Source organism: Rousettus aegyptiacus, unplaced genomic scaffold, assembly GCF_014176215.1.
Source record: "Rousettus aegyptiacus isolate mRouAeg1 unplaced genomic scaffold, mRouAeg1.p scaffold_m13_p_14, whole genome shotgun sequence".
In the NCBI taxonomy this organism is placed as follows: Eukaryota; Metazoa; Chordata; class Mammalia; order Chiroptera; family Pteropodidae; genus Rousettus; species Rousettus aegyptiacus.
Window position 1 is genome coordinate 40,639,474 of NW_023416289.1, and position 23,547 is coordinate 40,663,020.

At 50.2% G+C, this 23,547-nt stretch overlaps 1 protein-coding gene across 2 annotated transcripts; it reads right to left on the bottom strand.

Annotated features, from left to right (window-relative positions):
- Window positions 1-97: 97 nt before the first annotated feature.
- On the bottom strand, window positions 98-23,179 carry NUMBL (NUMB like endocytic adaptor protein). 2 transcript variants are annotated; one of them, XM_016166838.2, is made up of 10 exons: window positions 22,952-23,179; window positions 19,424-19,508; window positions 17,438-17,577; window positions 16,448-16,522; window positions 16,286-16,360; window positions 15,192-15,332; window positions 8,644-8,833; window positions 5,362-5,664; window positions 2,328-2,450; window positions 98-1,521 (listed from the first exon to the last, which is right to left on the bottom strand). In XM_016166838.2, the coding sequence occupies exons 1-10, from the start codon at window positions 22,973-22,975 to the stop codon at window positions 872-874; spliced, it is 1,806 nt and encodes a 601-aa protein (XP_016022324.2). In that variant the 5' UTR covers window positions 22,976-23,179; the 3' UTR covers window positions 98-871. The 2 variants fall into 2 exon arrangements, with proteins under 2 accessions (XP_016022324.2, XP_016022323.2); XM_016166837.2 differs by having other exon boundaries at window positions 5,362-5,667; window positions 22,952-23,178.
- Between the last annotated feature and the right edge of the window lie 368 nt (window positions 23,180-23,547).

The following is a 23,547-nucleotide window of genomic DNA, read 5'->3' on the forward strand; positions in this document are numbered from 1 at the left end:
TAAACAGGGAGACTCTCCTGTTTTAGAAGATGACTTGAGAGGAAAGGCTCTGTAACCACACCATCCCCCTGGACACACATCTCACTTTCCAGAGGGGTACCATTATATTCTTCCTTTATTGGCTGTCCTTGTATAATACAAATCTGCAAGTTTAGATACAAAAAAATCTGGAAATAAAAGATAGAAAAGTACCCGCCAGGCACCCTTTCCCCTTCCTCTGGACCCCTCCCCAGCGGGCACCAACATGAGGTAACTGAGCATCAACTTCCCCTTCCCCATACCCCACCTCTTGGGCCTTCAACTTGGCCCCTGACCCCGTGAGACCTTGGCCCAAGGAAGATGTGGGCCTCCGAGTGGGAGGAGGGGGTGACAGAGGCAAGCACAGCATTGGCAGTGTACGCAGCAGATGGGCAGAGGGAAGCCCTTTGCTTGTGCTGTGTATGAGGGGGGTCAACCAGACTTGGGGTGGGCATCTGTATGGGGCCCTGTAGAGCCCCTAAGTGGGCCTCCCTCCCCCATTCTACCCAACACTGGAAGGTGAAAGGTCAACAACAGAAACTGAGAAATGTAGCTTGAGCCGAGGACACTCAGTGGGACTGTGGCCATTCCCCAGTGTCTGGGGTGGGGGCAAAGAGTCATTACCGGTCTAAGACTGGCAGTGAAACGGGTCCCTTAGCCAGGCTGGGTCCATCCCTGAATTCCATCCTGTTGCAACCTGGGCATTACAATGTCGGTTCTGTGTTTGTTGGGGTGATTGAGAGAAAGGGTCAGAGGGGTGTTAAGGGGCACAGCCCCAGGGACCAGGATGAGGGGAGAGGTTGGGCCTCCAGTCCCAGGCATGGGGCACCTGGAGGCAATGGGGCAGCTCGGGCTACAGTTCAATCTCAAAGGTTTTCTGCAAGTCGCCGGAGAAGGGGTTGGACGTCTTCTCCACAGCTGGTTTGCCTTCTAACGCTGCCCACTGGGCCTCAAAGGGGTCCAGCTCAGGGGCTGGGGCGGGTGCTGGCTCTGGAGGCCAGGGTGCCCCACTGGGGCGTGGGTGCACCTGGCTCCCAGGGGCAGTGGGTACGGCAGGGGGCGGGAAGGCCCCGGCTTTCCCAAGCAGGGTGGCAGGCTGGGGCTGGAGCTGGGCAGCTGAGCAGAAGGCATTGGCCACCATCTGTGAAGGTGTGATGCCCACCACGGGTACACGGGGCATGGGCACGTAGCTCAAGCCTGGGTAGGTGGGCACAAAGGGGGGCTGCATGTGTGGGGGTGGCAGGAACACGGCCACCTGGGGTGGTGCAGCATCAAAGGGCCCCACAGGGGCGGGGAAAGGTTGCAGGGCCGGGGGCACGGAGGGCACGGCAGGCATCGAGGCCGCTTGCTGCTGCTGCTGCTGCTGCTGCTGCTGCTGCTGCTGTGCTTTGGCCACCTGGGACACCTCCTCGAGCCACCGCTCAGCCTCTGAAGGGGTCCGCTTGTGCCCTGGCTGGAAGGCAGCTGCAGGGGCCACGGAGGGCTCGCCCCAGGCAGAAGTCCCTGGAGAAAGGAGAGGGGCAGGTGAGGGCGGGGGCCTAGGCTGGGATCGGGCTCGAGCCAGGCTGCCTGGAATCCTGCTCTGCTCCTCACTGGCTACGCCGACTCTTGGCAAGTGGCTTAACCACCCCGGACCATGTGATAGTTTCGTGGTTGTAAAAAAAAAAAACAAAACAGTTCAGAAACAGTTCTGGGATTCCAAGGTCCCAAGATGGAGGAGTACAGGCAAGACCGACCATCGCCCAGGCCAGCTGCCCTTCTGCTGAGTCAGTGCCACACCTGTTGATAAATATGTTTAATATCACCCTTGGTTCTAATATTTTGAGAATGTGCTGCACAGGAGGCTAAGATTCTAAGGCTCCATGGATCTTTCTCAGACTGTACTGAGAAAGTTGGATGGTTTTAAGTTTGTGTTTTCTAAGATTCTAGAGTTTTAAAATTGTTTGTGATTCTAAGGTTCTAGGATAAGCCGCCAGCCCTCAGGTGACTCCAGGGCGCTGTTTCTCAGAGAGCATTCTCCTAAAGCTGTGCGCTTCCAAGGTTTCATGGTTCCAAATCTACTAAGTTCTATTTCCCTGTGATTAAGGCTGGAGGTTTCTAAGTTTTATTACTTTAAGGTTTAAAATCGATCCCATGGGTCTCAGATGGCCTCGCGGCTTTAGACGACCCCACAGCTGTCAGCTGACCCACAGTTCTAAGCCCGTGGGACTCTGAGATTTCCTGAGTCTCTGAGGCAACCCTGAGTGGGAGCAGAGGAACACGGGAGGGGCGCTGCAGGGCGTCCGCCCTGGGAGGGGGGCTGGGCTTACCTGCTGGCACCGGCGGTGGCCCCGGTGCTGGGGCTCCGGCACTGGCAAACGACGAGCTGATCTGTGTGCACAGAGCATTGATGCCGTCACTGTCACCGGCGCCAGGGGGCTCCATCTCAGGCACTAGGAAGTTAGGGAAGATTGGGTATCAGTGAACATGCCCAGGCCCTGTCCTTTCTTGACCCCTATGCCCTCAAGGTAGCCCTCTCACAAAGTGGGTCCGCTCCGGAGTAACTAAGCGGCCATGGTGACAAAAATGGTAACTCTGTGCACATGTGCGTGTAACATCTGAGTGGTACAAGCAGCGTGAGACACTGGTGTGGAGGAGAGATGATTCTCTGATGTGACCACAGCCACACTCATGAGCTGCATCAGGGCAGAACAGATTGCTTCTTGTAAATCAGGGACTGTCTGATCGATACCCCCGCCCCAGACCCCTGTGGCCTGGGCATGCTAGTTCGTGGAATGGGCCCTTCCCCAGGGCGGGCATGTACGGTGTTTTTCTTTTATCTGGGGTGGGTCACATCCAGTACCTCCCTCCATCCTGCCCTGTCCTATATAACCTTCTAGTGCCTGCCACGTGGCATGAAGGATATCCACCTCATCTTGCCACGTCATATGTAAGTTCCCTGAATAAACTCTTAACGTAATAACGGAGTTGTCAGCCTCTTTCTCTGATCTCTTGACCCCAGAAAATCTTCCCAGCAATTGGGATGGCTGATAGTCAGAGAGACCCAAATCACAGAGGATCTCAAGGAGGACCTGTGTGTAGCTGCAAACCAGAAGAAATATTTGAAATGTTTAACAACATCTATTAATTTAAAACTATGTTCAACCACTGACCAGTCAGAATGGATGTTGGCCACACAGTATTTCACTGGCTGAGGATCATTTGTTCTGCTTTGGGTGGCGAAGTGAGGCCCTGTCCTCCCCACCCAGACTGGCCTACAACATATATCTCGAGGGCAGAAATGCAGGTGATACTGAGCAGGTGTGGCAGCCTAGTGAGCACTGGGGATGAGCAAAGGCACCATCTGAATAAACAACAGAGGACCACGAAGTGTGGTGTGCGAAAAGTGCCTGTGATATCTCAGCAAGTGGCTGTCTCCAAGGGAGTGTGCATGATCCTCCAGCGAACAGGAGAAAGAAACTGGCCGGAGGAGTCGGCAGGTGCGACGCAGGGGCGCATGGCTGACGGGGTATGTGGCTTCTAGGTCAATTCTGTAACGACCGTGTGTTAGTCCCAATGGGTGTGCAGCTGCTGAGGGTGAGGCATCTGAGTGTGACTGAAATCCAGGTGTGTGGTGTCCTGATCGTGATTGTCAAGTGTGAGCCAATCCGCCTGTGTGATGTATGAGTGTGCCTCCGAGTGTGTATGACCTCGAGTGTGTGGTTTGTGAATGTGTGTAAATCTGGGTGTGTGATCTCTGGATCTGGCTGGATATGTGCTTTCTAAGTGTGTGTAACCGTAAGAGTCGATTGTGCAACTTCCAAGTGTGTGTAATTTTGGGCTGTACATGACTAAGTGTGTGACTGTGCCATGTGTGTGACACCTGCGGCAGACTGTGACATGAGTGTGAGTCGGTGAAATTTTGTGTGGTAAGTCACATCCAAGCAAGTGTACAACTGGCTATAGGAGTATAAGTCTTCCAAATAAAGACTGGCGGCCCTGCCACCTCCCAGGGAGCATGCATGACAGCCATGGGGGTGTGCTTAATTCCAGGCTGCAAGAGGACAGCAAATCCGAGGTGTGCAATGGTCAAATGATGCCGCAGGACATGGAGTGAGTGTGCATCATTCTCCACAAGCATTGGCATCTGTTCGGCAGTGACCTTCTGGAGTAGCCCAGCCTCCTGGATATAGAGCGACACCTCTCACACCAGTCCCCAAGGCCAGAAGGGGCAGGTGTCTCAGATTTGGTGAATGGAAGCAGGAGAGCAGGCCAGACCACATGACTTCACTGACAGCTGGGAGGAAAGGCAGCCCTCCTGCCTGTCTCTCTCTTGCGAAACATGGTACTGTGCCACCTCTCCACTCCCTTCGTCATGGCGGATGCTGCTCTAGGTCATGACATATGCCACCTCTCTCTTTTCCCTGGCCCATGGCAGACATTAGTAATCAAACATGATGCTTTATTCCACTGAACTCTTTGCTCACCTCACCCCTCACCTGGCCAGACCTCATGGCTCTACTGGTCAAACAGTGGAGGAGAGGACTGGTCCTTGTAACTCCATCTGACCTCCAAGCGAAACGGGACATTTATGCTGCCTCTCCCCCAGCACCGCCCATGGCAGACATCGCTAATCAATGATGCACCACTTTATTCCTCTAATCAATGATGGTGGGCGCTGCCTCTGCCCAGTCCTTTGCCCATGAGCGACATCACAAATCCAACACTATGCTCCCTGACCCCATGACCCCCATGCTCATGTTTCCTATGGACAAATTCTGTAAGTCTCTCCTTGGGCAAAAACATACTCCTGCTGCTCGCTTTCTCTCTCTCCCCCTCGCCGACGGCAAACTTGCTAATTAATCACATGGTGTGCCACCGGCTACTTTTCCTCGTTCATGGCAGATGCTGTAAGATGATGATGTAAGCCACCAGGCTATTCTCCTTGCCCTAGGCAGACATTACTAATCCATCACAATTCTCCTTTTCTCTCAGCCCGAGGATTACCTGTATTCTTCACCTGGCCAGATCTCATGTCTCTACTGGCCAAGTGATTGAAGGGAGCATTAGCCTATGGTGTCTTAGGGTCCAGAAAAATCATGGCGCCTGTGCAGCTGTCCTCCTCCCTCCTCTCCTTGTCCAAGAAAGACTTTGCTGAAGGATTCTGATATGGGCCATCTTCTATTCCTTGTCCACAGCAGACAGTGCTAATCAATCATGATTTTGACTACCTCTACTCTCTCTTGCTCATGGCAGACAGTGCTAATCAATCACGGTACCTACCACCTCTTCTCTATCTCTTGCGTACACACACAGACAGGGCTACCAATCCCGACGTTCCTGCCCACTGAACCCAGGGCTTACCTGTGCCCTTCACCTGGAAGTCCGTGCGGCGCTGCAGCGTGGATGGCAGCTCATTCAGCCGTAAGCTCAGCTGCCGTTTGAAAGGCGAGTTCTTTTGGCTGAGCGCCGGGAACCCGCGGAAGGAGCCCTGGCGGACCAGCTGCTCCAGGGGCGCGTGGCGCCGGGGAATGGCAGCTGCGCTGGTGCCTGCGGCCACTGGGGTTCCTGCCTCACCCTTCTCGCCAGGGGATGTGGTGGCTGGTGTGGGGGACACGTGCCCAGGCTGAGCAGGGCCAGGAGCCGCAGTGGGGGCAGCCGCTGCCTCTGCTGAGACATGAGAGAGACAGGTGGTTAGATACCTCACCTTGTCACGGGGAGCCTCTCCCATCTGGTCCCCAGGATCATTCCCCAAGGCTGCCTTCCTTACCCGAAGTGTCCTGTCCTCCAGACAGGCCGGTCAGGGCCCCAAAATGTCCCCACCCAAGTCAAGACTACTTTCCCCAGGAGGTCGTTAGGGAATTGTCTCCCAGCCTGACCTTTTGTGTCCCAAGCTTTCTGCCCCCATCTGTCCTCCTCTGCCGCTCCTGCTGTTCTTCCTTTTGAGACCTTCTGTCTTGTTTTAAAATTTAATGGATACTTACTTTTTACGTCGCCAACGTATCAGGCCTTGTTCCAAGTGCTTTACAATTATTAACTCATTCAATCCTCACAATCACCCAATGAGGCCAATACTACCAGTATCCCCATTTTACAGATGTAGAAACCAAGGCCCAGCCATGGTAAGTGGCTGGCCCAAGCCACAGATAGTGAGAGGTGGGCTGACTCTGGAGTCAGTAGTCCGAACAACTGCCCTAACCTGTCTCTCCCTCTGGCCTGGGGTCTCCATGTCTGGCTGTCTTCTTCTGTCATCCTGTCTGCTCCTCTGTTTCTCTTCCTCCCACCATTCTTCCCACCTCAAGTACCTCCTCTCTTCCTCCAGTTGCTACCCATCCTTCTAGACTCAACTTGGCACACTTCCTCTGGGGAGCTTTCCAGATCTTTCCAGGCACTCAGCCTGGGCTCCCTCCACTCTGGAACTGTCTTCTATCCTCCAGAGGACACTTGGTCTCCCCACTCAGCATAAGGTATGCTCTCCAATGGCAGGGTCCCCTCACCCCTGCCAGTACACAAACACGCCCCCTCCTCCGGCCAGGGCCTCACCCGAGCTGCAGCCTGAATGCTGGTGAGATTAAACTCAGGCCCAGAGAGGGCAGGAAGGGTGCCCAGCGTTTCTTCTCCCATCTTCCCGGGAGATGGAGGTGCTGCAGCTCTCACCCAGGCCTGGCCCAGGGTAGTGGGACCAGCCTGGAACAGGCTGGAACCAGGAAACCACCTCTGCCCGCACCTCACTGTGTGACCTCAGAAAGTCCCCTCCCCTCTGTGGGCTCCAGTTTCCCGACTGTAAACCTGGGATAAACACCCCTCTGCTGCCTCCCCGGGGCCTCCAGAGAGGGTCAGCTGAGGCAGGGAACGTTCTATGCTTTGGAATCCAACAAAAGCTTGGTCAAGGCCTTGGCGGAAAGTGCTCCGCTCCGCTCCTAAGCTGGAAACAGCTCTGTGTACAAAGCAGCGCCTTGAGACTGAATCAGTGCACCATCAGCAAAACACTGGGTGACAGGCTCTGCAAATCGTCACGCACTTCATAAACCCTCACCTTGCTGTGCAAGCTGTGCTTTCACAGCAAGCTGTGCTGTGCTTTCTACGATGCAAAAATAACTGGAAACTATACCCTTTGGAAAGAGCAAAACCCTTTGCAAATTCTAAAGCAGATGACGACAGTCTCTGTGAATTTTCATCTGCTATATAAAGAAATACTTCTAAACTGTGAAGGGCTGTGTACTCAGGGCGTTCTTTGTAAACAATAAAACAGCACGTGCTCTACCAGGCCCTCTGTGAACTTCACTTTGTAATCTGCTTTGCTGATGATAAAATTCTTTGCAGATTCTAACAGATGATGTAAACGGTAAAAGACTGTAAGCCGTGAAGAACTGTGTAAATTTATAAAGAGGCATGTAAACGATCATGTAATTTACAAATAAAAATATACTTCAGAAACTCTAATATTCTAGGAGTTGATAAAAAGCTCTGGTTTCCTAACTTTTTAGTTAGAAATATTTTAAATGTACAGAACGGATGCAATAATTGAACAATAAGTGGGTAGGTTCTCTTATCCTATGGATCCCCATGATAATGTGTTACCAGATCTTTCCCTTCTTCCCTAATTTTCTTCTGAACCATTTAAGAGTAAGTTGTACCAAGTAAGAGTAAGTTATTCAACCCCAAAACCTTCAGTATGTACCTCCTAAGAATAAGGACAGTCTCTTACAAAAGAATAGTACAATTTCTCACTTGGGAAATTTAACGTGGGTATAATAAATAGTATTAGCCGGTCTATAGTCCATATTCCAATTTTCTTCATCATCCACTCATGTCTGTTATAGATGCTCTTTTACACACACACACACACACACACACACACACACACAATCCAGGATCCAATTCAGGACAACACATTGCATTTATTAATATTTGTCAAGTCTGTTTAGTGTCCTTTAATCTGGAACAGTTCCCAATGATAAATACTTTGTTATTTCTAAGCAGTGTTTTCCAAAATTTTAAAAACTAGAATCCACAGGGAAAAAAAATCACATTGTGACTGGGTACATAATAAACTCATATTTTAAAAACTACTGTTTTAGAACTTAAAAAGTATTTTCCATTTACCTAGAATGTTAGGAGTTTATCGGATATTTTTCAAACTTTTTACTGGCAACCCTGAGAAAGAAACACATTTCACATGGTTCCACAAAGACATATACAAACATACATACCTGCATGCAAATATATGTACTGAAACAAAAGTATCATTAAACTATACCTACCCTTATTATATTCGATTACTCTGACATTTTCAATTTTTTTCTATTTCATTTTTTCAAATGGCAGCCACAATCCAGCAAACTGACTTCACAACCCATTAACAGGTCTTGATACCTGGTTTGAAAAGCCTGGAAACTCCCTGAACTGGCAGGTAATAAAGCACTTTGTGAGCTTTGCTGGGGATTTGTGGCCTCAAGAATACTGCTCACAGAACTCCTCAAACTGAAGTGAGCTTTATAAACGGTAACCAGATTTTGTGGTGGGTGCTCCGCTTTGTAAACTATAGAGTCTCTGTGCCTCCGCAGCTCTCCCTGCAAACCGCCTCCCACCCCGGCCCACCTGGACCCACTCTGTGCCCAGCCCTGCCCTCTGGGCAGCACCCACCTTTCTTTTTGTCCGGGGCCTCTCGCTCAGCAGGTCGCCCGCCCCCAGAAAGGCGGAAGGAACCCTCACGAGAAAAGCTCGTGCGGCTGGCGTCAAAAGCAGCCGTGACCCCACATTCCTTCTCCCGCCGCTGCTTCCTCTCGAGGCAGGCTGCAAAAGCACAGCCCACGGCGTGGCTCAGCCTCTCGCCCTGTGGGAAGAGGATGGAGGAGGGGCGGGGTTAGAGACACTGTGTCCTACCAACTGGATGCTAGGAGCCCTGGGTTCCAGCAACTCCATGCTGAGTGACTCCAGATGAGTCCCTTTGCCTTTCTGGGCCTCAGTGTACATTTGCACCATGCGGGCTATGAACAACAGCTCAAGAGAAAAAAGGCAGAAACAAGAGTACAATACTATGCAGAGTCCTCAAAAAATGACAACTAGAAGTGCCATCTGACTCAGCAATTTCACTTCTGGGTATTTATCCAAAGAAAACAAAAACACTAATTCGAAAAGACATATTCACTCCTATGTTCATTGCAGCTGTACTAGTAAATAGCAACCTAGATGTTCATCAACAGACAAATGGAATATTACATAGCCATAATAAAGAATGCCATCTGCAACAACATGGATGGACCTAGAGGGTATTATGCTAAGTGAAGTAAGTCAGACAGAGAAAGACAAATACCATATGACTTCCCTTATACGTGGCACCTAAAAAAAAAAATAATAAAAGAAAGGAACAAAGAGAACAGAAACAGACCCATAGATAGAGAACAAGCTGATGGTTGCCAAAGGGTGTGGGTGGGAGAATGAGAATGAAAAAAAGTGCAATGTTGTATGCCTCCATTTGCATGACGTTCTAAAGTAGGCAAAACTAATCTATGGTGAAAAAAGGCAGAACAGTGGCTCTTTCTTAGGGAGTAGGGGCGGGGTCTGACCGGGAAGAGGCAGGAGGGAGCAGACAGGCGGTGGTCATGTTCCAGAGCTTGACAGGGGTTTGGCTTACACAGGTGTAGGCAGCTGTCAAAACTCATTGGAAGTATACCTAAGGTCTGTGGACATCATGTGTTTTTTTCCCCAAAGAAAAGTATGAATTATCCTTGCATGCTGAAGTGTATGGGGAAAGTATTCTGGTACCTGCAACTGTGAAATGCCTCAAAAATGAGATGGACAGATAAATGATAAAGTGAGCACAAACCAATGTGAAAGGCAGGATCTGGGCAAAATGTGTACAGGTGACTCGTTACTGTATAAGTCTTTCAACCTCACTGCAAGCTTGGAATATTTTTTGATAAAATGTCAGGAATAATGTCTGTTTGCTGAGAGCCTACTTGAGAAGTTCCAAGGCCAGACAGCCTGGGATTGATACTGGCTTCCCACTTCCCAGCTATGTGTTCTCAAGAAAATCACTTCACCTCTCAGTGCCCAGGCTGCCTCACCTGTAAAATAAGAGCCGATACAGCACCTACCTCATAGGGTTATTGCAAGAATTAGGTGAACTAATATATGCAAGGCATGCAGCACAGAGCCAGGCACAGGGAAACATCACATGTGGCAGCATAAATCTGTCTAGTCCTGGGCTCAACCCTAACTTGCATCCTTTTACGGAATCCTCACAATGGTGCCAGGAGATGAACCCATTTTGAAAATGAAAAAATAGGCCCGGTGAACACACTCATGATAACAAGTGGCAGAGTTGGGATTCCCATGAGATCTGTCAGACTTGTTTCCTAAACAAGATGCTCAGCCATCTCTTAAAGTTAAACTTGGGGACAAAAATCCTCAAACTGAACTCAGCAACATAACATTATACACCATGATCAAGTAAGATTTATCCTGGGAATGCAAGGTTGGTTCACCAGATGAAAATCTATCAAAGTAATTCACGTTAATAGGACAAAGGAAAAAAACACATTATCTTAATTGACGCAGAAAAAGCATTTCACAAAATTCAAAGCCCTTTCATGATTAAAAAAAAAAAAAACTCGAAAAACTTGGAATAGATGGGAACTTCCTCAATTTGACAAAGGACATTTATGAAAATGTCACAGCTAACATCATACTCAATGGTGAAAGAATGAAAGCTTTCCTTTGAGACCTGGAACAAGAAAAGGATGCCCATTTTCATCATTTCTTTTCAACACTATAACGGAAGCCAGCGTATTCAGATAAGAAAAAGAAATAAAAGGCACCCAAATTGGAAAGAGAGAAGTAAAATTATTTCTATTTGCAGATGACATGATCTTTTACGTAGAAAATCCTAAAAAATGCACAAACCGTTAATGCTAATAAATGAATTACACAAAGTTGCAGGGGACAAGATCAACAAAGATGAGCTACATCTATATACACTAGTAGTAAACAATCCAAAAGTAAAATTAAGACAACAGTTTCATTTACAATAGACTCTAAAAAACAAAACGATTAGGAATAAATATAACCAAGGAAATAAAAGACAGATAAGCTGAAAATTATAAAACATTGTCAAAAGAAATTAAAGAAGCCCCAAATAAATGGAAATACATCCTCTGTCCATGGATTGGAAGACTTAATCTTGCTAAGATGGTCATATTTCCCAAAATGACCGACATATTTAATGCAATCTCTATCAAAATCCCAATGGACTCTTACAGAAATGGAAATGCTGATCCTAAAAGTCATATGGAATTGCAAAGAACCCAGAATACCCAAAACAATTTTGAGAAAGAACAAAATAAAACACTTTTCAATTTGAAAACTTACTCCAAATCTACACTAATTAAAACAGTATGGTATTGGCATAAGAAGAGACATATGGACCAATGAAATGAACAGAGAGAGCCCAGATATATATCCACACATCTACAGTCAATCATTTTCAATATGGGCGCCAAGACTATCTGATTGGAGAAACAATAGTCTCTTTAACATATGGTGCTGGGACAACTGGATATCCACATGGCAAAAAATGAAGTTGGATCCCTACCTCATACCACTTACAAAGATTAGCTTAAAATGGGTCAAAGACCTAAATGTCAGAGCTAACACTATAAAGCTTAGAATAAAACATGGAGTTTTATAAACAAAACGTCAATTCTTGGATATGACATCGAAAGCAAGAACCACAAAAAGAAAAAAAAATTGAACTTCATCGAAATTAAAAACATTTGTTCATCAAAGGACACTATCAAGAAAGTGAAAAAACAACCAACAGAATGGGGAAAGTTTTGCAAATCACATATCTGATAAGAGTCTAATAACCAGAGTACATAAAGAACTCTTCCAACTTAACAACAAAAAGACAACCCTATTTAAAAAATGGGTAAAGGATTTGAATGAATATGTCTCCAAAGAAGATAAATGGCCAATAAACACATGGAAAGATGCTCAACATCATCAGTCATTAGGTAAATACAAATCGAAACCGCAATGAGATACCACTTCATACATAGGATGGCTATAACTAAAATAATAGAAACTAGTAAGTGTAGATAAGGATGTGGAGAAATTGGAACACTTGTACTTCGTTACTGGGAATGTAAAATAGTGCAGCTGCTATGGAAAACAATTTGTCAATTCTTTAAACAGTTGAATATAGATTTACTCTATGACCCAGCAATTCCACTCTGACATATATACCCAAAAGAACTGAAAAGAGGTATTCGAACAGATACTTGAACACAAACGTCCATAGTAGCACTATTGACAGGAGCCAAAAGGTGGGAAAAACTCAAATGTTCATCAATGGATAAACAAAATACGGCCTATCTATATAATGGAATAGTTTTCAGCCATAAAAAGAAGCGCTGATACATGCTACAACATGATGAACTTTCAAAACATAATGCTAAATGAAAGAAGCCAGGCAGAAAAGACCACCTCCTGTGTGATTCAATATGTATGAAATATCCGGATTAGGTAAAGCCACAGAGACAGAAAGCAGATTAGTGGTCGCCAGGGGCTTGGAGTGTGTGTGGAGGGGATGGGGAGTGACTGCTTCCTGGGTGGGTATGAGGTCTCATTTAGGAGTGATGAAAATATTTAGAACTAGATAGAGGTGATGGTTAAACAATATTGTGAATGTACTAAATGCCATTGACTTGTACGATTTTAAATGATTAGTTTTCTGTAGATTTCACCTCAAATAAAAGATTGAACTTGGGGAATCCTGGGAATTCCACTGCTTAATGCTTATAACTCGAAGCTCAGATGCAGGAGGGAACTCAGCCAAGGTCACGCTCTACCCACAGGATCTCTCTCTGCCCTCCTCTTGCTTTGATTCTTGTCCTCAGATCCTTTTCAGATAATAGCAACTGTTCCTAGTTACTGGCCACTTATTCCAGACTCTGTTTAGAACTTTATGTGTGTGACCATAATGAATGCTTCCCCCATAAACCCATGAGCAGACCCTGCTATGACCCCCATGTTACAGAAGAGGAAACCGAGTCTGGGTGGGAAGTCACTTGTGCCTAAGATGCCACAACCAGGTGGTTGGACATTGAATCCACACCAACCTTGTGGCAGTGTGTTTTCCAAAAACAGTTGCAACAAATTTCTGGCCCCACATGCTCTTCTAGAATTCTGTCACTCCCCCATCAGAGGTGGAGTCTATGTTCTTTCCTGAGCCTGAAAACATACTTCTCCCTCCCTCCCTCCTTCCCTTTCTCCCTCCCTCTCTCTCTCACTCTCTCCTTTCTCCTCAATGCGCCACCATGTAAGAGGCCAGCTTTCCTGAAGCCCTCATGCTGGAGACCCTGGGAAGAGGTCCTGAGACAACATGGAGAGAGGTCTCCAGCCAATCTCGTGGTCCTACAGCTCTGGACACCAGCTGACTGCCATAGCATGCGAGACCAGCAGCCAGACCCACCCAGCGAGCCTTTCCCAAATTCCTGACCTACAGAAACCATGAGAGATAATAAGTGATTGGAATTTTAAGCCACCAAATTTTGGAGCCATTTGTTATGCAGCAACAGGTAACTGATACAATGACTACGCTATGCTCCGGAAACAGCAGCTGCTGTGTGCTCTGGGCTTCAAATATCTCCACACCAGCCCCTAGCAGGCACCAGTCAATACTGACTCATCAACACTGACACCCTCAAATTTGTTTTCCGCCCTTGGTTTCAGGTGTGAAATTATGTCAGTGAGGAAGTGGGGGTATTGACTTGTTTGGGGGGCTAAGATTCTTTGGAGTAGGGATTTCTGAACTAGGAAGGAATCCTTGAGTGGAGACCATCAGAGTCTGCAAGGAACAGGTGTTTTTTACTTGCCCAGTACCCACTATACCCCTGCTTTTGACCCCAAATTCTCACTGGGGAACTTCTTTTCAACACTGGATAAGTCAATCTGGGTGCTCCACCCTCCCCTGGCTGAGGGGAAGACACTGACCCAAGCCAGGCCAATCCCATGCCCTCTCATCAGGATTTGAACCCAGAGCATTGAGAGCGGAGCTCGTGTTGAAGCGGTGTCCTAAAGGAACTGGCCCCTGGCACAGTATCTTCAGGCTGCCATGCTCTCTACCCTTTCTGATGTTTAATGCTCTGACGACCCTTCGATTTTGGGAGAGTCCTCATATCCTTCCATTAATTTTATTTTGGATTTAGGCTAACATAGAGGGCTGAGACTGCGGCTTCCCATTCAACTGTGTAGGGTCTGAAGTCAGGGTCCAGGGGACAGAGCAGAATAAAGACTCTATTTTCCATCCTTTCAAGGTAGGGATGTCCATGTGACTAGGTTTTGACCAATGGGATGTAATTAGAAATGATACACAGCTCCCAAAATGGAGGGGACATGCCCCTCTTCATGCCTCCCTCTTTTCTGTGGTTGGAATGGAGATGTGAAGGCTGGAGCGTGCGCATCCATCTTGGACCAGAGAATGGAAGCCTTACTTCGTTACAGCAATGAGGTTAAAAGGAGCCATGACCCCTGAGGAGTGGAGAGGAGCCACACCAATGCTGTCCTGCCTGCCTCTGGACGTCTTTCGTGTGAAACAGAAGCAAATGTCTCCCTCACCGAAATCATGGGTATCTGTCACAAGCTGCAGAATCCTAACTGTGAGAATGCTTCCGAGAAAACAGTCCATTTGTGGCTTTCATCCATTTCTCAGAGGAACTTTATCCTCCAAAATATAAAGAAGCACAGGCACAATGAGTCAAGGCTAAAAGCTGGGGTGGGGGTTACTGACTGAGAAAGGTCTGAGGCAGTCTGCAGGGGTCAAGGTTTACACAGATGTAAAAATTCATGGAGCTGGACATGGAGTGCACATGACTAAGTAGGTGATCCTAAACGCAAAAAGTTAGAGAAACATGAAGAACTACTGATAACGAGGAGGGTGACAGCCTGAGTGCTTCCTATGTGCCAAGCCTTGTTCTAAATCCTTTGTATCAACTCACTCGAGTCTCACAGTGGCCCTCTCAGTTAGTAGCTGAGAGCACAGCCCTTAACTGTGTCCAGATCAGGACACGAGGCCTAGGGAGGAGAGGTGAGTGGCTTGCCTGACTCTGGCCTGGTCAGCCGGGACTGGGGCTGGAAGGCCAGGAACAGGACATAAGAGTCAGCGGGCTTCGGGCTTTGGCAGTACTCACAGAGTCCTTGAGTGCCAGGAAGCAGTGGCAAATCCAGCGGCGGGTGGTCCCGTCACGGCAGATGTAAGAGAAAGCCTTGTCCAGGTTGCGGTCAGGAGCACAAAAGGATACCTTTTCAATGGTCTGGTCTACCAGCAGGTCCTGGGAGGGGCCGAGGAGGCCAGGAGAGGAACGCGAACTGTCTTTCATGTGTTCACTCAGCATTCCTTTAGTGTCTGCTCTATATTCCATCCTGATTGGGGTGGGCACCCAGCAGTCACTGAAACAGCTGTAGGCCCTGCTGGCATGGGACCCCCCAGTTTAGTGCAGGAATCACTCATCATCAGGAGGGGGCCCAGAGTCACAGCCAGATGGTAATGAGGAGGGCACAGGCAGAAAGGTCAGGGCTAGGATGGGGGAGGCGCGGAGGGGTCAGAGCTGGGATGGGGTAGGCACGGAGGCCTGCAGGAGTCAAGAGGAAGTGCCTGACTCAACTTGGGAGGAAGTCAGGCAAAGCTTTCTGTAGGTAAAAGGCAGGGAACAGTATTTCAGGCTGAGGGAGCTGCCTGTGCAAAGGTGTCAATCCTGTTCAGCATTAAGCTAACACTGGAGTGCGGGCTGCCTCCTCTGGCAGTCTCTGGGTTGGAGGCAGGGAACTCCATAGTGAGCTAACAGATAACCTGATCCTGGCCCCAGGGTACTCCTGTCTGGCTGGCTGACAATAAATGCATAACAACGAACATTCATCGATCTGAACTTTTATACTGTACCAGGTTAACTATTTGCACATAATTTCTTAGGTAATGGTAGGTCCTTTATCATCCTCATTTTACGGATGACGTAATTGAGGCTGGTAGGTGGGTGAGCCGGAATCCGAGCTGAAGCGGCTGCTCCACAGTCTGTGCTCTTACCCACACTCCACGCCAGCCCACAAAAAAAAGCAGGACTCACTCCTGAGTTATGACTGTGACAAGCGCAGGAGCACATGGCGTAGTCTAGAAGCTCCCTGAGGGAGGGGCATCCTAGGGACGGGTGGGAAAGCGTCCTTGGCCCTATTTGAGCAAGGTGAGGATTGGGGTCCACTGCTGCCCACTCCCACCCAACAGGCCTCCTACCTTGGTCTTGTCATCCACCACTCGGAGCCCATCGGCTGACACCCACAGGACAGACTTCACAGACTTCCGGCCCATCTGAGGTGGGGTGGAGGGCAGAATGTGTGGTCAGGGCTGCCTTCTCAGGTCTGAATCACCCACTCCCTGCGCCCGCCACTCACTCACCGCCTTGAGCTTCTTCACCGCATCCTCACACACGTGCATCCCCCGGGACTCCTCCACCTCCACGTGGCCCAGGTACTGGGGAGGGAGAGAGCGGGAGCGCATGAAATAAGCAGAGCAATCAATAACTCCTAGTGCTCCCTGATCAGCTGTGATAAATCATGCAGTGTCCTAAGGACATCATACCTATTATCTCACTTACTCTGCACCTCAGTTTTATGAGGTGGGTCCCCCACTGCCATTTCAGTTATACTGATGAGAAAACAGAAGCCTGGTGAGTAGTGATTATCATCCTCTGTCAGGCCCTGGGCCTTAACCTGTCACTATTGTCCTTTGGAGTGCCAGCATCTGCATCTCTCTGCCCGAGGACCGGCCCCACGCAATGACTCATGGGAGTTGGGGTACACTCGCCCCAGTTTCCCCCCTCCATGGGTGGGTGGCTCTATTTTCCAGAGTCCCCACTGGCATTAAGCTCAGGTGCCCACGTACGTTGCTCAGGTGCATTTTAGTAACACACCCTTAATTGGCTGCCTTCCCTCTCTCCCTCCCTCCCTCCCACCAGCATGTCCCACACCTCTTAACAGGCCCCTCGCACTCAAAGTCTGCTTATGGGGTAAGGGACCGAATTGGGACTTGTACCCAAACCCTGCTGTCCCCGTTATAAAAGGGTAGCACTAAACACTAGAGGGCTTTGCAAACGCTACAAAATTTTGATGACCTTCCAGTGTCCTTTCGAAATTGTGAGCTCCCACAAAACGGGCTGACCCTGGCAGGACGTCCCCCAGGGAGTGTTCTCCTGGTACAAGAAAATGTATTGGTTTTTAACCCCAAGTCTGAAGGACTCAAGCCTCCCGCCAGGGCAGGTTTCACAACTCTTTGAGGATACGATGTCCCTGACACACAGGACAGGGCCTCGGCCACCAGTGCCCTGGGCCCGCCCCCAGCATGCGCACAGCCCCCGCCTGCGCCCCCCCCCACACCCCGCCCACTCACCCTGACCGGGAAGCTGCACGTGCCCTTGCGCACCGCGTCCTCATCTGCCTGCCATTGGTGCGGGCGCGAAGCCTCAGGCACGTAGGCTGGCTTCCGCCGCCGCAGGCTCTGCCGTAACTTGTTCATGGTGCCCGCCCCGTCTGGTGACACAGGTCGAGGAGCTGGTCAGGGGCGCGGATCAGAAGCACAGGACTCAAGGGGGACAGACACAGTGCTCGGGGGCATGAAGCCAGAAAACAAGGGAAAAGGGTTACAGGGTTGGGGAGCCACTGGGTCAGAGGACATGACATGCAGGGAACTTGGATCACCAGCGGTCAGAGGACATGGGGAAAGGGGGTGACATAGCAAGGGAGTGTGAGAGTCAGTGTGAGGATTTAGAAGACACGAGGCTAAAGGGCAGGGAGGTCTGGGATAGAGGTCACAGCATTAGGGTCTGAGATTGGGGAGTGAAGTAATGGGAAGTCAAGGCACTGGGAGGCATGGGGGTTAGAGGGCATAGGGGCCAAGGGTCATGAAGTCAGGAGTTTTAGGGATAGGAGGTTAGGAGGTAGGATGGTCACAGAACACAGGAAGTGGGATTTGCATGAGTCAGGCGTGGGAGGCGTGGGGGGCCAGGGCCCATTGTGGGGGGATGCAGAAGGTCCAAGGATTGAGGTCCAGAGCCCGGAACACAAGGTGTAGAGTAGGGGGGCTTGTCTCTGTGGCTCTAGGATACTGCCCCTCTGACGACTGCGTCTAAGGTAGGGGTCCTTGGGGACAGTGAGCACCTGTGACCGTCATAGTAGGGGTGCAAGTGGAGGTGGTGGTCAGCCACTAAGCAGTCTTCACCGACTAAAACACTCTTCACTGACTCATAAGCCATACAGACAGTCCTACGAGGAGAGTAAGGGGACACCCAGGACAGAGCATCAACAGCAGATGGGGATTTGTGTGTACAGCTGGTGTGGTCCTGAACGGTGTCTAGAGACAAGGATACAACTACTGTGTGTGAGCATGATGTTTCTGAAGGCTGTATGGAAGGATGAAGACCTGAGAATGGTTGTTTATGAGAGTGGGGGTCTGTGTCCAAGACTGTGGTTGTTGTCTGTGAGTGTAGGTCCATGAAGGGTGTTGCTGAATGTTGTCTGTGTGTGAGAGTGGTTGTGAGTGTGTGTCAGGGAATGCTGCCTGTGAAGATGTGTCTCTGAGCAGGAAGCTGTTGTTTTTGAAGCTGTGTGTCTGTGTGAGTGTCACTGTTGTCTTTGATGACTGTTGCCTATGACAGTGTGTGGCTGTGAGTTACCCAAGAGACCATGTCTATGTCCAAGAGTACAGCTGTTGTTTGTTAGGGTGTGTCTGTGTCAGAGCGTGCGGTGGTTGTCACAGAGTTGGGTCCATGAGCATTTTTCTGAGAGCGTGTCAGTATGGACCCCTGCATCTATGAGGGAGCATGAGAACGTGAGGTTGTTGTGTGTTCGTGGGTGTTATTTTTGCGGATGTGACTCTGCAAGAACATGGCTGCTGTCTATGAGAGTGCCGTGTATTATTTGTAAGAATGCCTGTGGGCAGAAGTGCTGTCTATGAGGTTGTGTCTGCTTGTGAAGGTGAGGCTGTTGTCTGTAAGTGTGGGTTTGTGTATGTTGTCTGGGAGACTGTGTGCAAGGGTTCACCCCTTGAGAGGGTGTATCTAAGAGTCAGTATCTGGCCTGTGCCAAGGAGTCTGGGTGTCATCTGGGAATGTGTCTGTGTTTGTGTGACCTCCACCTATGGGAAGGTCTGTGGGTGTCTTAATATCCCAGCGTGTGAGTGACATAGTCTAGATGTGTGTGTCTGTGCACAAGTCAGGCTTGGATGGTTATTGAGTGTGCAGAGAAGAGGTTTGAGAGGTCTGAGGGTGTCCACTCATCGGTGTGATTAGGCCTCTGTGGCTATAGAGACAGTTTCTCTAGTAATGCATGGCAGGCACCCACCCACTCAGCCCACACTCTGTCCCCAGCTGGTCATCACCTGGCTCCGTCCTGGAGGTTTCGGGGGGCCCCAGGGCCCCGCAGGGGGCTGGGGGCAAATGCTGCTCAGGCCTCCTGGGTCTGCCCTGTCCAAGGGATAGAGGAAAAGGTGAGAGGCTGGCTTGGGATGGGGCTTGGTCCCCTACCTTACCCCTGCTTTGGACATTAGCCAAACCCCCTCCATCTTAGGCTCCGAGAAGAGCCTGGTTGTCATAGCAACTGTTATGAGGGAGTTGAGCAAGGACCCAGGAATGAGTAGGTGCATTTTGGGGCATTTGTTGGGGGATATCCTAGCCTCAGGAGGCCCTTAGTACCACAGGGATGGGGTGAGGAGGGAGTGGCCTTGCCCTCTACACACATGTCCAGGAATACACACACACTGTCACATGTATCCATGCAACACACATTTATAGTTGTCCCTATCATCTAGTCACAGCTCTGTGCCTTTAGTTACACACAGACACAACCCCAGCTACACACATCAGGTCATACAGACACACCTACACAGTCACGGCCACTATGAACATCTGGCCACATTTCCATGTTCACAGATACACACAGTCTCCACTACAGACATCTGTCCACATTTGTCCCAGCCTGCCTAGGTGCTGCCACAAACACCTGGTCACATCAGCTACTGATATTTGGTCACTTCTGTCTTCTCAGCCACATACAAAGAGCTAGGCCGAGGCATACTCACCAGAGTGGCACATGCACAGCCACACCTAGTGACAGTTATATTTCCTCAGGCGGCCACCCAAGATACGTCACAGTCACGGACCCGCCCACATAGAATCACACCCAGTCACACAGACACAATCATAGTGCACAGTCACACCTAGCTCCACTGTCGTGTGTTGACATCTGGTTATGGATGCGTGCAGACACACATACATTTGGTCACTCAGCCACACCCAGTCACACCACATGTGTTTAATCATCTACAGGCACACAGCTGCACATGGACACTCAACTCCTTGCATCAGTCACACCAACACACTTTTTGGGTCACACACTGTCACACAGTCACCCATACTCAGTCGTAGTGGCACACACTTGCTCACAGTATCAGCTAACTTATATGCACGGTCCTCCATCCCCAACCACACACACAGACGCTGGTGGCCATGGCCCAGGCATCGTAGAGAAACAGGCATGCAACCACTCAAAGACAACTATCTCTAAGGATGGCCACACTTAGACACAGCCCGGCAGCTGGTGCTTCAGAGTCACAACTATGCACATTTTAGAAGTGGTCATGAATGTGAAGTCACACAGCATCAGTGTCCACATTACCCAGCCATACGGCACAGTCACAACATGGTCACCCAATATCCCATACCCAGCTTTACCATGTCATAGCATCACAGACAAACACACAGTTTCTCTTCATGCAAATACACTCATATCACACAGACATCAGTGGCCACATACCATCACGGCCCATATGGACAGACGCATATGTCACACACAGCGATATCAGCACACAATTTCCATTTCACACGTCACAAGCACGCAGGTGTATGCTCAGAAATGCAGTGACCCAGATGTGGTACTTAGAGCTGCATATACACAGAAGACACAATTCCTGATGGAGCCATGTACACAGTCAGGGGATAGTCGCCCTGTTGCCAAATCACACTCAAGCACAAGCAGTCCAGCATGTACATAGACACATATACCCACCACACAGCTATAGACACTCTCTCGCAGACCATGACACAGACACAAGTACATATAGTCACCCACACAGGGTCAGAGACATGCAGGTCACACACAAATGTAGAAGCCACAGTCATATACACCCCCCCACACACACAAACGCGCACTGTTACCTGGTGCCACCACACACAGACGCACCTATAACTCAAGTCAGACACAATGAAATAATGCAATATTAACGGATAGTCAGGGTTTTAGGCCCCAAGTCAAGTACATAACCCAAATCATACATTCAAAACTATTAATTCACACAATCGCTATCAACAAAGATAGACGTAGTCATTTATACAACCCTGGTCACACACACGGACACAGCTATAAACACACAACCACTGACATACAAACATACATGTCACAGTGCCATTGCACAACCTTAGTCACATTGTGACTGACTTCATATACAATGGCAGTCACACACCCAGAGTTGCAGGGACATTGCGTGCCACAGAGATCCATGTGTGGCACGCATATAAAATCAGTCACAGACACAACTGCAAATGTTCACAATCATTGGGAGAGTCGCACATGGACAGAGTCATAGACACAACTCCCCTTACACACAGTCATAACTCCACCCACATCTTCAGTCAACCACACACATGCCCAACCCCAGACTTAACACTCACGGCCACATACCCAGTGACCAACGCGCACAAACACAGGGTCACAAAAGATGGAATTGTAGACACACCATGCACACAGACTAAAAACTACAGGGTTCTGTACAGCCCTCACACACACATACATGGTCACACAAATGCTAGGGTCACACACAGACACAACCAGAATACAAACACAGGATTCCTCATAGTCACCAGCTGTAGCATGCGCGTGTGCACACACACACACACACACACACAAACACAGCCAGTCACGCAGACACAGGGTCATACTCTTAGCCACCTCCCCAATGCTTGGTTTCCCCCAGGTACTACACACAAAGCCACCGTCACCTCAGACACAGCAGACAGACAGGGCTGCATCAGATCCCTGGGGGGCCGCCCCCGCCCTCAGCATGAATCCTAGAGCCAGGGGGGCCAGAACTGGGAGAGGAAAGCAGAGCATTATCTTCGGGTGGGGCCTGCTCCCAGACAGCTGAGCAGCCCCAGGGACAAAGGGGATGGGCCCAGAGGACCCGTGCCCTGGGACCCTCAACCAACCCTTAGGGGCAGAAGAGAGTGCCTGAAATTTCTCTTATTTTATTCAGGCTAGCGAAGGGGGTAATGGAGTCCCAGGCACAGGGACCTTGTCTTGAGAAGGGGCTGTTTCTGAGACACCGCCCAAGGATTAGGGGAGATGTGGGGCCTGGGGATAGACTGCCAGGAATCTCCCCAGGCCTTGACTTGGTGGGAAAACTGTGCCTGGGGGACCCCATCCTCAAGACCTTGCCTAGAGGGCTGTTGTGTCCAGAGACGCCCCTCAGGCAGGGAGGGGTCAGGATGGCGTCTGGTCTGGAACAGACTCCTGGAGGCCTTGGCTTCATCTGGGGGTTGTGTTCCAGACCCATCCCCAAAAGCTTGCTTAGGGAAGCCGTACCGAAAATCTGTCTCCTGTCCTTGCTTTTTAAGGGGGACATCTGTGTCCCCGACCCCTATCTCTAGGGCCTTGGCAAGTGATGGCTTTGAGCTAGACCCCTGTCTCCCAAGCCTTGGCTTGGTGGGGCGCTGTTCGTGGAGCCCCCACCCAGGACCACCATCACCAGCCTTGGCATCCTCTCTCCATCCGGGCGTTGCGGCCGCCTCCCACCCTCCGCCACATCAGCAGCGGCGCCGCCCCCCACCCGAGCCCCCTCTCCCGCCCTTCTCACGCTGGCCGCCGCGCTGCGGGACATCCAGGGCCGGGGCGCCCCAGCTTCCCACGGCCCCGGCTGGGCAAGGATCCCTGAGTGCTGGTGCTGCTGCTGTGGCGGCGACGGCGGCAGCTCGGTATGACGCGGGCCGGGGCCGGGGGCCGGGGGCCGAGGGATGGTGCGGGATGCACGCGCGCGAGCCTGCTCTGCTCCCCGAGGATTCCGTTCCGGGGGTGGGGGAGCGCCCCTCCCGCCCTGGCTCCCCTCCTCGGCCCCGCCCACTGGCCCGCCGCCTGCTGGATATGCGGGAAGACCCCGCCCCGGCACGGCGTCTGGCTGGCCCAAGCCCCGCCCCTTGGCCCTCAGGCCACGCCCGTACGCAAATATGACCCCGCCTTCTCCGGTGAGGCCACCGCCCCGCCTCGCCCCGCCCCGCGCGTTGGCCAGTCCCTGGCAGAGCGTGCACGTGAACCTCACTGAGACTTTCCTCCAGGATTTCCTAGCCTGGGATCCTTTCCCCTTCATGACCCCTGACCTCAGATCCTCTTTTCCGAGTCCGAGAGTTGCTTCGGGAGGCGCCCCGCAGCCCCACACCCTCAAATCTTCCAGCTAAC

Excerpts from the sequence above, each read along its gene's own strand:
- NUMBL (XM_016166837.2), bottom strand. The coding sequence starts at position 22,975 with ATGTCCCGCAGCGCGGCGGCCAGC. Across the intron at positions 17,578-19,423 it reads AACCTCCAGGACGGAGCCAG|ACGGGGCGGGCACCATGAAC; the intron begins GTGATGACCAGC and ends CTGTGTCACCAG. Across the intron at positions 16,361-16,447 it reads CGGTGAAGAAGCTCAAGGCG|ATGGGCCGGAAGTCTGTGAA; the intron begins GTGAGTGAGTGG and ends ACCCCACCTCAG.